At 38.8% G+C, this 14,444-nt stretch overlaps 1 protein-coding gene across 4 annotated transcripts in view; it reads right to left on the minus strand.

Moving 5' to 3' along the window:
* Nucleotides 1–14,444, minus strand: part of jak1 (Janus kinase 1) — a 55,635-nt gene that overhangs the window by 30,390 nt on the left and 10,801 nt on the right. For all 4 annotated transcript variants that reach the window (XM_061683471.1, XM_061683470.1, XM_061683472.1 and 1 more), the window contains 5 exons: nt 12,617–12,828; nt 11,531–11,654; nt 8,247–8,394; nt 5,780–5,943; nt 3,704–3,972 (listed from right to left, as the gene is read on the minus strand). In XM_061683471.1, coding sequence (XP_061539455.1) covers nt 3,704–3,972; nt 5,780–5,943; nt 8,247–8,394; nt 11,531–11,654; nt 12,617–12,821 — 910 coding nt within the window. In that variant the 5' untranslated portion in view covers nt 12,822–12,828. The remainder of the gene's footprint in view (nt 1–3,703; nt 3,973–5,779; nt 5,944–8,246; nt 8,395–11,530; nt 11,655–12,616; nt 12,829–14,444) is intronic.

A 14,444-nucleotide genomic window follows, 5' to 3' on the forward strand; every position in this document is an offset into this window, starting at 1 on the left:
CAACACACCACGAAACAAGGTCACAAAAAGCATATAGAGTCTGGACGTTGTGTTCAGAATAATAGCAGTCCAACATAACTAACAAAATCTAATTATACAGTATTACTATGTGGCAAATAAGCCAGTAGGTGTACTTGAATTACAGCAAACCAACCGACCAAACACATTCATGTTACGCATGCTCATGAGTCCCGTTTAAAAAAATACCAGTGTGCCGTTAAATTAGTAAAGTGATTCAACCTGAGAAAAAACTGTATCATGAAGTACAGAAGATTATAGGACACCTGGCTGAAACGATCTCCAAAACTTTAAAATGGAAAGCAAAACCAGAGAGACGCGGAAGAAAACTGAACACTACCAATCAAATTAATCGAAGATTAGCCAGAATGGCAAAGACTCAGCCTCTGATCAACTCCAGGGTGATCAAAGATAGCTTGAAGTTGGCTGTGAGTAATGTGAAGATTACAAGAGGCCTGTGTGAAGTAACTCTATCGGCCCCGTGAGCCCCCGTAAAGTCCCTCTATTAAAAAAATAATAATAAATAAATGTGTGCTAACAGTGTTATAATTATCCAAAGAATACATCGACTGGCGTAAAGACAAATGAAGTAGTATTCTGTGGACTGACGAAAGTAAGACTGTTCTTTTTGGGTTCAAGGGTCACAGACAGTTTATCAGAAGAGTCCCCCCTAAGACCGCTCCCTTTCCTCTGATTGGTTGCCTTCTTGGAGAACACCCACATGTGAGCGCACATGTGTTTGTTACGTTGACAGCGCTGGCTCGGGAGCAGAAAGGTAGGGGGAGATCTTCGCTACTGACGAAGATAAACGTGAGAAATTGGAATGACCTGATTTCAGGCCTCTCGGCGGAAAAACGTCTGGAACTCAGAATGCGTGTATGATTGTAATTCTTATTTCACACGTTTATTGAGGCACCATAGAGACAATGCTACATCCCAAATATAAGAAAATATAAATATATAAAAAAAATATTATAATATAAAATATAAATATTGTTTTGGCAAAATACGGGACCTTTAAATAGGGAAGCCCAGACTTCCCTCTCCTCAGCCACTTCGTCCAGCTATACCGTGGGGATCCCAAAGTGTTCCCAGGCCAACCGGGAGACAATCTTTCTAGCGTGTCCTGGGTGCCTCCTCCCGGTGGGACCTCTTTAGGTAGGAGGCATCCTAATAAAATGTCCCGAGGCACCTCATCTGGCTCCTCTTGCAAGTATCAAAATACTTTAAGATATCATATTACCTTATGCGGAAAAGAAGAAATGCCCCTTGAAATGGTTATTTCAACAGGACAACGACGAGCAGCAGCTCGGTTAAAGACAAACAAAACTAAAGTTACAGTATGGAGTGGCCAGCCCATACCCTGGACCTTAATCCAATGTGAGAGTTAAAAAAATTATAATTTTTAAAAAACCTGTTTCTGAGGCAAACCCAAGGAATGCAGAGGGCTTCTGGAATGTTGTCAAATTATCCTGCACTGGAATGCGCTTTTGAGAGCCTGGTGCAAGAAATTGGTTAACTCAATACAACACACACATGAAACAGTTCTCAAAAACACTGGATATACAATTAAATATCACTTTCTTAATTTACGGTGATTCACAGCCATTCTTGGGTGTTTTTATCTGTGAGTTTTGGGTCATTATCCGATTGGAAGACCCATGACCTGTGACTGAGCGTAAGCTTTCTGACACTAGGCAGGACATTTTATTCCAAAATGCCTTGATAGTCTTGGTATTTTATTGTTCAAGACACCCTGTGTCATAATGTAACACAGCAGCCCCACAACATAACAGTCCTCCTCATAGTAAGGTCAGCAGTCTTTTTTTGGTATGTTTCATTTTTGCGTCTGTGAACAGAGTTGATGTGTTTTCTTCCAGTTTGGCTCAAACAACGGGTGGTGCGATCTGGTACTGATGTACCTTGACCTTGGAGTTCAACTTTACTTTCTTTGGAGGTTGTTCTTGACTTTTTGGTTACCATTCGTAGTAGCCATCTCTTCAATTTGTCTTTGATTTTCCTCTTGTGGCCCCATCCAAGGAGGCTGGCTTCAGTCCCGTGGACCTTAAACCTCTGAATAATATGTTCAAATGTTGTCACAAGAACATCAAGCTGTTTGGAGATGGTCTTGTAAGATTTACCTTCAACATGTCCGTCGATAATTTTCTTTCTAATCTCCAAAAACAACTCTCCCCTTCGCTTTCTGTGGTCCATATTTAGTGCAGTACACGCCATGTCACAAAACAGCACATTGGTTACTTGTCAAAAAGGCAGACTGACTGATTACAAGATTGAAGATGCCTGTGAGGCTAATTAGAGGCGTTTAAAATGTCCCATTGTCAAATTATTTTCCTTTTTTAAGAGTACCATTATTTTTGTCCAGGCCTGTTTTTAGTAGTCTGTTGTTGTTGTTTTTTTATGATTTTGTTGAACCACAATTCAAAAGCAATGTATGATTTTCATTAGTTAACTTTCAGTAAATTCATATTTATTATTACTTTTTCTGGTTTCAAGTTATTTATTTGACCATTGTGAGTTTTATTTCATTAACAAGAGGGTTACCAACAATTTTGTCCACGCGTGCAACTGGAAAAAAAAAAAATTATCACGTGCGCTAACAAAATAACCTGAAAAAGATAATGAGCATTATCCTATTGTACAACCCCAATTCAAATTAAGTTGGGACGTTGTGTTAAACATAAATAAAAACAGAATACAATGATTTGCAAATCATGTTCAACCTATATTTAATTGAATACACGACAAACACAATAATTAATGTTCAAACTGATAAACGTTTCTGGGTGTTGCTGATAAATGGCTTTTGCTTTGCATAGTAGAGTTTAGAGTTGCACTTACAGATGTAGCGCTGAACAGTATTTACTGACATTGGTTTTCTGAAGTGTTCCTGAGTCCATGTGGTGATATCCTTTACACATTGATGTCGGTTTTGGATGCAGTGCAGCCTTAGGGATCGAATGTCACGGTCATTCAATGTTGGTCTTCGGCCTTGCCGCTTACATGCAGTGATTTCTCGAGATTCTCTGAACCTTTTGATGATATTATGGACCGTAGATGATGAAATCCCTAAATTCCTTGCAATTGTACATTGAGGAACATTGTCCTTAAACTGTTTGACTATTTTTTCACACACTTGTTCACAAAGAGGTGAACCTCGCCCCATCTTTGCTTTTGAATGACTCAGCAATTCAGGGAAGCTCCTTTTATACCCAATCATGGCACCCGCTTGTTCCCAATTAGCCTGTTCACCTATGGGATGTTCCAAACAGGTGTTTGATGAGCATTCCTAAACTTTCTCAGTCTTTTTTGCCACCTGTCCCAGCTTTTTTGGAACGTGTTGCAGCCATAAAATTCAAAGTTAATGATTATTTGCTAAAAACAATAGTTTAACAGTTTGAACATTAAATATCTTGTCTTTGTAGTGTATTCAATTAAATATAGGTTGAACATGATTTGCAAATCATTGTATTCTGTTTTTATTTGTTTAACACAATGACCCAACTTCATTGGAATTGTATATAATGAATGCACTTTTTAAAAAGTACTTAAAATAATGAAAAAAATAAATAAAAAAACAACAGCGCATGTTACAAAAAAAGACAAAGATGCACTATGCCATGCAGTCTCCTAGAAAAAAACAAAACAATGAATTCTAAAGTCTCACCAAAATTTCCTCCATTCACGACGTCTCCTTCTTGTGTTACACTGAGTGAAATGGGCTCCATTAACTCACAGCCCAGGCCATTGGTCAGCCCCTCCAGAGTAGCCAGATACTTTATCTTCAGGTCGTATAAAGTGATGTCGCTGACCTTGACGGTTCGGTGGTTGAACTCACTGAGGAATTTCTTGAAGACATTGTTGATGCGGATGCGGGTCAAAATGTTACGCTGCTTTATGTTTGCGTTCAGCGCCTCTGGAATGAAACGCTTAAAGCTGCAGGAATAAAGACAGGCAGAAAAAAGTAATCTATCATGAATATTTCTCAGTACCTAATGCGTGTATTAAACCTCCTTTACAACTTCCCTAAATGTCACACACCATGAATGAATGAGTAGTTTAAGGTGTAAATGCTGAAGAGCTATGCTTTGTTTTGAAGTTAGCAAAGGAAACAAATCTATCTACAGTGCCGTGAAAAAGCACTGGCCACATTCTCAAATTCATATTCATATGAAAATATTTTCAGATTTAATATTTTTGCAGAGTTTCCCAACTTTTATATCTCAGATCATCAAACAAATGTAAATATCAGACAAACATAACCCAAGTGAACTTAAAATGCTGTTTTTAAAGGGTTATTTCATTTATTAAGGAAAACCATATTTGCAAATGTTAGTGTAGAGGCTATGTAATAGTAGTTAAATAAAAAAAGATGAAAAAATACATAACATCAATTGAGACAAGGCTTAGCACAGAGTGGAGTGAAGAAGCACCATCATGGGGGGCCGTCAGCAACAGAAGCTGCAGGCTGATGACCCCCCCAGTGAGGAAACACTGGAACATTAAAACAAATAAAAGAACAAACTAAAACAAGTTAAATCAACTAAGACTACAGCATAAGAAATATAAATGCTTAAATAAATGAATAGCTATATAACTAAATAAATAAATAGCATACTATAACAACAATAAAATAGTGTAAAATAAATAAAAGGTACTGGAAGATAAGTGACCAATAGAACTTTGGTAACCTAAAAGTACATAAAATGCTGAATAAAACTACAGATAAATACTGCATGAGATATAAAACAAGCAACTCCTAATCAATTACAAGACAGATTAAAAAGGTGGATCTTGAGCCTCCTTTTAAAAATATCAACGCTCGCTACGGGCCTGACATAGACTGTTCCACCGAGGAGGGTCGCAGACTTGGAATGACGCCTACCCGTGGGTCTTAGAACTGACTCTGGGTATTACTAAAAGGACAGTACCGGACAACCTGAGGGTACGCGAGGGTTGATATGATAAAAGGTCTTCTACATAAGAGGGGGCAAGACCATGGCGTGATTTATAAATTAATAAAAGTACCTTAAAATTGACCCTTATCCTCGTCAGCAGACGGGGTGCTGAATTCTGCAGGAGTGTAAAGACGGGAGGGAGGGAGGGAGGGAGCAAGAGAGAGAGAGAGAGAGAGAGAGAGAGAGAGAGAGAGAGAGAGAGAGAAACGGGCGGACTATGGCAATGTTTTTAAGTGGTTAAATTCAGTTTTGACTATGTTATTGTTATAATACAATGCTGTCTCGGTACTGTGATTTGTTCGAAACCCTGACAGAAAGGTTTTGTGCAGTCCTGTAGTATTCATAAAATCATTTAACTGGTGAATAACACTCTTCTCTAAAATGTTACTAAAAAATGCAGATTGGACACTGGTCTGTAATTGGTCAGCTGTCTAAATTGTTTTTCTTCAGAGGTGAAATAGTACCTAACTTCAGAGCAAAATTTTAAATCCTTCTACCTTGCATTTTTGCAAATCAGGTTGTCATCATGCTATATGTGCACAGACGCAACGGTGAAGCATACCAAATGTTAGCATCTTAGCATTTAATCAATTCTGATTATATTAGCACTATAATTACATTTTTGTCATTATTCAGTTTCACATTGTACTTGTTCTACATACATGTCAATTCATGTTTTCAGTGTCAGCTCTTCAGCAATTTCCACCGAAATTGCATTATAGAAAATGAAAGATCAAGAAAATCAGTAATTTGAAGACATTCATGGTTTTAAGTGGATGTCTTACTTGAGTTCTTGAGAAGCAGTGGGCAGGGGCACACCCATGCTCATGGCATAGTGGGTAATGGCTAGCACAGCCATTCCCAGGCACTCATTTTCGATCTCATGCTGCTCTGCCTCAGACAGGCATGTTCGAAGGGGTACCATACCCGTGTGAAAATCCTGCTGGCCCTAGAAGACAAACACAAAATCAACAATCAATTTGTACTGATTTGACCTCTGACCGCAACTAGCCCAGCCATCAGGAGCTTCTAGCTTTGCTATGATACAACAACTCCTGTAAACTTTTGTTGTTAATGGTGCCTGGCAGAGTACTAATAAGGATCGTTTACATCCATCCATTCTCTGTACCGCTTATCCTCACTAGGGCCACGGGTGTGTTGGAGCTGATCCCAGCTGACTTTGGGCGAGAGGCTGGGTAGACCCTGAAGTGGTCACCAGCAAATCGCAGGGCACATTGCTAAAATAACAACATCTTTTGCTAGCCTGAGACTTTTACACTACTACTACTAAGTACTATATGTGTAAAAAGTTTAGTAGTGTTTAAAAATGTTCATTATATTATTTGATCAAAAGTATTATAATTAGTATCTTTATATTATTTATTATCAACGAAAAAAAATAATACATTCAATTTGTTTTGTCAGCTGTTATTCCATTACTTTCTACTGATGTTTTAAGTTTTTGCCGTGGTATCTTTTAAGTACCAGTATCAAGGTACTTTATGCAGGAATAGTATCAAGGTTGGGCTTTACACGATCACCAATCAGCGAGTTTAAAAAAACACGATAACGGATCCGATCACAACATGGAGCATCCATCCATCCATTTTCTGAGCCGCTTCTTTTCACTAGGGTCGCGGGCGTGCTGGAGCCTATCCCAGCTATCATGGGCAGGAGGCGGGGTACACCCTGAACTGGTTGCCAGCCAATCACAGGGCACATACAAACAAACAACCATTCACACTCATATTCACACCTACAGGCAATTTAGAGTTGTCAATTAACCTACCATGCATGTTTTTGGGATGTGGGAGGAAACCGGAGTGCCCGGAAAAAACCCACGCAGGCACACACAGAGAACATGCAAACTCCACACAGACGGGGCCGGGGATTGAACCCCATTCCTCAGAACTGTGAGGCTGACGCTCTAACCAGTCGTCCACCGTGCCGCTAACATGAGCAATGTGTCTATTTAAATGACCTGTTCATTTACTGTGTATACTTGTGTACTTAATTGCTCAAAAAGTTATATTTACAATAAATAATGTATTTTTGTTAATCTATTTATGCCAGTGAGGCATAGTGACAGACAGAACAAATGAATGGTCTTCTATTAGATGGCAGGAAATAAATACAGTTATTAATGTATCCACTTTTTGTGACATGTTTGTTTGTTGGTGTGCCGTGAGATTTTTCAATTGTAAAATATGTTCCTTGGCTCCATAAAGGTTGGAAATCACTGCTCTCGTCAGATCATGTATTCTAATCAGTCAGGTCAAACATGACAGAAATAATGGGTGCTAACTTACTGTAATTATTTTATTGTAATTAAATTACTTCATCCACACCAAAACTTTAAAACACGATTCAACAAAATGCCTGCATGTTTACGCACAACCGTTACTGCTAGCACTAGCTTGCTAGGCTACATAATGTTTCGTTGCCTGCTTGCGAGCCGTATCGTAAGTACGTGAACATACCTCAAGCAAGCCTTAAACGAACGTTCTCTCCAGTCCTGAGCACCGGTGACCACCAATACACGTTTTCCCTCATTTTGTCCGTATAACACAGTCGGCGCGATCCACTCTTGTTGTGATCGCCACGGTAACGAGTGTATCCAGTCGCATTTGACAAGATAAAGCCCAATGATCGTAAAAAAGGGTATGCGGAATACAATATTTTATTGCAGTAGTCTGACATAGTGAAATCGTGAAAGAGCAAATTTGTCTTGTGGTCTGATCCGGGCATTACGTGATGTCTGTCTCAGACGAGTTGTCTTCTTTTTTTAAATAACTTTATTGGCCGTCAGATATTTACAGTACTATGTCAAAAGACACGCGATAAGCCTAAAAATAAACTAGCTTTTTGATTCAAATATACTGTGCACGATGGCGACGCGGAGTAAATGTCTTTTGCGGAACCGATCATTGACGTCATTGATCGGATCGGCAAATTATGACATTAAAGCTGATCAGCATAAAATGTTAATTATCGGCCGATACCGATCAGGCCGATAAAATCGGTGCAAAGTCCAATCAAGGTCAGAATTTTAGTATCATGATAACGCTTAACATGGATTATAATTATCGGACTACTTTTCTTTTTTATAAGGTATACTTCGGCTATACTGAGACCTCCGGCTGAGTGAGTGAGTGAGTGAGTGAGTGAACCAATATTATCAAATATATATTGAGCAGCAGAATGACAAGGTTTACCTCACCTCCCACAAGAACATGCATACACAGTAAATACCTGGTAAAACAGGTAGTCCAGCGATGCAGCGTCCAAGAGTGGTGTTCCTTCAGGTGTTTTCTGCTGGCCTCCTTTAATTTTACTGATGCAATGTCTCCAAACTGGAGACTCACCTTCATTGGTGCCATGCCAATTCCTGAAATAAAACCTGAGAGTCAAAGTAAAAGTGTTAGCGAGAAATATTTAATGCATAACTCATTTAAAATTCGACTTTACACCGATCTGATCAGCTTGATCGGTATCGGCCGATAAATATCATTTTATGCCGATCGGCTGATCAGCTTTAATGTCATATTTCGCCAATGCGATCAATTACATAATTGATCGGTTCCACAAGGACATTTACTCCACGTCGCCATCGTGTACCGATGTGATGTAGTACTGTAACTATCTGACGGCCAATAAAGTTTTATTTCAATCTTGTCAGTGTAAAAACATTCGGCGGTGTGGGACTTTGTTGCGTTGCCTCAGACAGACAACACGTAATGCCTAGATCAGACTACTGTGTTATTAGGAATCCCACTTGAGTTCTAAGCAGTTCTATGGCCCACTGCAATATAATTGGCTGCTGCAGCCAGGATGCCTGGATGAAACAAAATTGTTTCATTCATTCCATTAATTTGTTTCCACTCCTGCGGAAAAATGCAGGGTAACCCCAAAACCCGGGAACTGAGCTAGACTGACTTCATAGGTTCCAATGTATTTTAATTTTAAAAATTATGTTTTGAGGTGTTAAGGAGGATTACATCATACAGCGGAACCTCAGGTTACGAACGACCCAGTTTACGAACAAATCGGCTTACGTCCAAATTTTTTGTGACAAATTTACCTCTAGTTACGTATTATTTTCGGTTTGCAAATGGTCTTGGTATGGATGAAAGCAAAGATCTATGTTCTGCTTCTACTCGTACTGCATGACGATCATTCATTCCATAATGCTTTGCTATAAGATGAAAAATAGTTCCCTGCTCTGCGGCGTAAGGCGGAAATCTGTATTAGGAGTGGTAAAGGAAGTCCAGAAATCGTTTTATTTTCAACAAAGAAAAAAATACTATTTAGAGTGTGTATGTTATTTATTGAATTGTAGCATCTCCTTAATTAAGACAACAAACGGTTAATGTCGGCGTAATGATGGCAAAATAACTGCCCACATAGATAGGAACGCTAGCTATGCCAGCGTGCTGTAACAAATTATGTCGTAATTTCGTCATTTCTCAACGGATTTTCATGAGGGTTACTGTTTCATCAATGCCAAAGCCTATGCTGTCAATACACATAATTTGATGACAATCAAAAAAATATCAAAATGATTAAAAGAAATGTGCAGCAAATTGGCTAACAGAGAAATTCATCTTTTAAATGACAATGTGATGTCCCTTTTTCAGAAATGTTTTTTTCTGAACAGAAAAAGACAACTTTCTCTGGACCGGTTTGTTGTGACAAAATCAACCAATGAATTAGAAAATTAACAGACCAAAGAAAGAAAAAAAACACCTGAATCCGAATTTCCCCATGTTATTAAGGAAGAAGGCCGTTCTTCAATGAGGAGCTGTAGTCCTCCTCCCCTTTCCCTACTTAGTTAAAGTTAATGATCAATTAATTGTTATCATGTTTATTTAGTTTTTTATAGATTTTACACCGATCTGATCACCTTGATCGGTATTGGGCGATAATTTGCACTTTATGCTGATCGGCTGAACGGCTTTAATGTCATAATTCGCTGATCCAATCAATGCTCCGCAAAAGACATTTACTCCGTGTCGCCATCGTGTACAGTATATTTGAATCCAAAAGCTAGTTCATTTTTAGCCTTGTCGTGTGTCTTTTGACGTAGTACTATAAATATCTTACCGCCAATAAAGTGATTCTTAAACACGTGTCGACGGTGTGCAACAGACAACACGTCTGAGACAGACAACACGTAATGCCTGGATCAGACTACAAGACAATTTTGGTCTTTCACAATTGCACTACTGCAATAAAATCCTGTATTACGATACCACCGCATCCCGTCTTTTACGCTGACTGGGGTCCATCTTGTCAACTCAAACACGACCGGATAGACTCGTTACCATGGTGACGACAACAACAATAGATCGCGCAAATGTATTGTGTGTGTGTTTATTATATTATAAAATAATTATATATTATTTTATAAAATTGGATTATAAAATAAGGAAAAACGCGTGGTGGTCATCACCGATGCTCAGGAGAGGATGTTCATTCACGGATTGCTTGAGGTATGTTCACATACTTTTAATACGATACGGCTTGCAAGCAGGCAACAAAGCGTTCTGTAGCCTAGCAAGCTAGTGCTAGCACTAACAGTTGTACGTAAATATGTTGGCGTTCTGACGAATCATGCTCTAACGTTTCGGTGTGCGCTAAGTAATTTAATTACAATAAATAATTACAATAAAAATTACAGTGGCCAATTCTTGAATGCCCCCTAGAGGTCATTAATGTTTTACCTTTTGTCTAAAATGCCAGAGAATACTTTTGCAGAGGCAGCACGGTGAACGACTGGCTCACAGTTCTGTGGACCAGGTTTCAAATCCTGCCCGGCCTGTGTGGCGTTTGCATGTTCTCCCTGTGCCTGTGTGGGTTTTCTCCGGGTACTCCGATTTCCTCCCACATTGCAAAAACATGCACGGTAGGTTAATTGAAAACTCTAAAATTGCCCGTAGGTGTGACTGTGAGTGCGAATGGTTGTTAATTAATATGTGCCCTGCGATTGGCTGGCGACCAGTTCAGGGTGTAACCCCGCCTCTCGCCCGAAGATAGTTGTGATAGGCTCCAGCATGCCGGCAACCCTTGTGAGGATAAGCGGTACAGAAAAGTATCTTTTGAAGTTTTGAAGATACTCAGGATACAGTACACAAGTATATACAGTAAATGAACAAGTCCATCTTGTGATGGGATCTGTGATCAGTTATCGTTTTTTTTCTTTTTTTAAACCACTAAATCGGTGATCGGCCCCAAAAATCCTGATCGTGTAAAGCCTAGTTTTTTTTCTTTATAATAGTGTTTTCACTTATTTCTATATTGCACTATATTAATTTTTAACCACACACTGATTTAAAAAAAAAAACAATTACCGGTATAATTTTGGGGCTGGGACAGATTAATCGTATTTCCATCCATTTTAATGGGAAACATTACCTCAGTTTAAGAACGTTTCGGGTTAAAAACGGGGCCAAGGAACAAATTAAGTTCATAACCCGAGGTTCCACTGTATAAATATTGAACTCAAATACAATGTAATGAACAGAGGTCAATCTTACCTCATGCGATAATGTAACTTAATGCTGGTCTCATCCGTGATCTTGAACTCATAGTTTGGTGGGCACCACATGCCAGTCACCTCATTGTACAGCCCAAAGAGGTTATGGCACAAAGGAGAAATCGCTGATGAAAGGGAAAGAAATAGGAAAATAACCAAAATCATACTTTTTGTCCAATCCATCCCACATATAATATTTGCATTCATATATTCACATCTTAACTTAAATATTATATACACTCAACAAAATTATTAATGTTTTTGCTTCCATTTTTCATGAGCTGAAGTAGACTCTGGGTGGTGCGGAGGATAGGAGTACACTCTGCAACCAGGTTGCCGGTTCGGATCCCCGAAGAGTGCATGTCGTCACTGTGTCTCAAGGCCGGATTTGAACCCGCTCCACAGAAATGTGAGACAGATGTGCTAACCAGTCGCCCACCATGCCGCCCTCACATGAGGTCGTGGGTCCAAATCCAGGCCTTCCTGTGTGGAGTTTGCATGTTCTCCCCATGCCTGCATGGATTTTCGCCAGGGACTCCGGTTTCCTCCCGGACCATCATTCCTCCCACCAAAAAAATTCATGACAGGTTAATTAAAGACTCTAAATTGTCCCTAGGTGAGAATTTTACCTGGGCTAGCTATAACAGCACAGACCGAACTTATATAGACAAACTACTTATGATTAAAATAAGTTGGACCTAGGGCTGGGCAGTTATAGAGAGGAAAAAATGAAAAAAATAAATCACAATTATTTTTTATTGATATTTAAATTTGTGCGCCTTGGGAAATTATTTCAGTGCTGAGTGCTATCGTCTAACTTGTGTATCAGCTCCAGATGACAATAAAGTGCCTTGAAAATAAGGGTAAAATGTTGATTTACTTCTATGTATTATATTTTAATGTCAAACCCAAATATTTTTAGTTACAACCAAAATAAAGGAATTGGCCTCACTATTCACATACATTACTTTTAAAGGTGAGTGTACCAACTTGCCATGCTCCACTCAACATCTCTTTGATAACGGCTGAGAAAGGAGGGCTAAAAAATCAGAGGAACAGGGTCTTATTTTAAACAATAGTCACTTACAGCATTTCTTGGCAGCCTCCACACACAGATCCTCTGAAGTGTAGCAACCTTTGAAGAACTCCAGCTGATGTACATCTGGTAAATAAAAGTGGATTTCCAAGCCCCAAGAGGAAGAAGGAGAAGAGGTGAGTGGGGTCCTCCTGTTGGATCGCTTCATTTTTCCACAGAGGAGCCTGCTCAACTCCATCACCCAATGATGTGGCATCCAGAAACTAAATTAGGGTATGAGAATATACATTAAATTACTGGGACAAACCATACAGTTCCCAGAAGCTATCACTTTATAAATTTTTAAAAAATATTAATTATTTTCTCAATTATTAATTATTTTCTCAACAAGTTTGGACACACAAGTTAATGGAGAGTGGAAAACCTCGAAATGTAAATAATGAGATTGTACAATTTGGACTTTGTGCCAGTGATGGCAAAGAGTTAAGTTTGACGATGACCAGAGAACCAGAAATAGAACTTAGTGCAGCGTATGAAAGCAATGCGCACATTTGTGTCATGGCTGCTCAGTACAGTAGCTCTTCATCAGTATATACAGTAAATGAACAAGTCATTTACATAGACAAATTGCTCCATCTTGTGATGGGATCTGTCATCAGTTATCGTTTTTTTTTTAAACACTAATCGGTGATCGGCCCCAAAAATCCTGATCGTGTAAATCCTAGTTTTTTTTCTTTATAAGTGTTTTCACTTATTACTATATTGCACTATATTAATTTTTAACCGCACACTGATTTAAAAAAAAAATAACAATTACCGGTATAATTTTGGGGATGGAACGGATTAATCACATTTCCATTCATTTTAATGGGAAACATTACCTCAGTTTAAGAACGTTTCGGGTTACAAACGGGGCCAAGGAACGGGAGACTTAAACATGGAAACAAAATCTAAAGAACTCTCTGCTATACTAGACACATTTGACCTCTCTCAACATAAGAGTCCAACCCACACACAAGGTCACATTTTAGACCTGGTAATCTCTAAGGATGTTGAAATTCTATCAATTGACATTAAGGATACGGCTATTTCTGACCATTTTTGTGTATTCTTTGAATTACAGATTCTTCCAAAAGTTCAGACAACCTCTATGTCTATTAAGAAAAGTTACATAAATGAGAGTACAGCCACTAAGTTAATGGAGACCATTGCTGTGCCACAAACTGTGAATGCTGAGACAGTTGATTAATTTTTGGATAATTTCACCAGTAAAATCTCAAATGTCATGAATGCTGTTACTCCCATTAAAACTAAGACTATCTTGAGGCGACCTAGAACAGCGTGGAGGAGCACAACGATTGTAAAGACCTCTAAATTAAAGTGTAGGAAAGCAGAACGTAAGTGGAGAAAAACTAAACTCCAAATTGACTATGACCTCAACAGACAAAGTTTTTGTAATTTTAACCAAGAGTAAATCAGGGCTAGACAGCAACACTTTTTCTGAAATCATCAGCAAGAACTTCAACAATACTCGCACTCTGTTTGCTGTGGTTGACAAGCTCACAACCCCCCTGAGTCAGATAGCTCCAGAACTCCAAACAGCAGATAAATGCAATGATTTTACTTATTTTCGTGAAAAAAAATACAATCCATCAGGATAAATATTAGCACAAATCAGCAAAATGATCAAATGATACTACATCTGAAGCCACCCAGGAAAAACTATTACCATGTCAGTTGATACAGTTGACCAAAAAAACTGTAGAGAAGACGGTTCAGCAGCTGAAACCATCAACGAGCTGTCTTGACTCAATATTATCTGACTTTTTCAAAGCTATTGCAAAGTCTGTGCTAGCTGATTTGCAGCAAATAATCAATT

Source organism: Phycodurus eques, chromosome 8 (assembly GCF_024500275.1).
Source record: "Phycodurus eques isolate BA_2022a chromosome 8, UOR_Pequ_1.1, whole genome shotgun sequence".
NCBI lineage: Eukaryota > Metazoa > Chordata > Actinopteri > Syngnathiformes > Syngnathidae > Phycodurus > Phycodurus eques.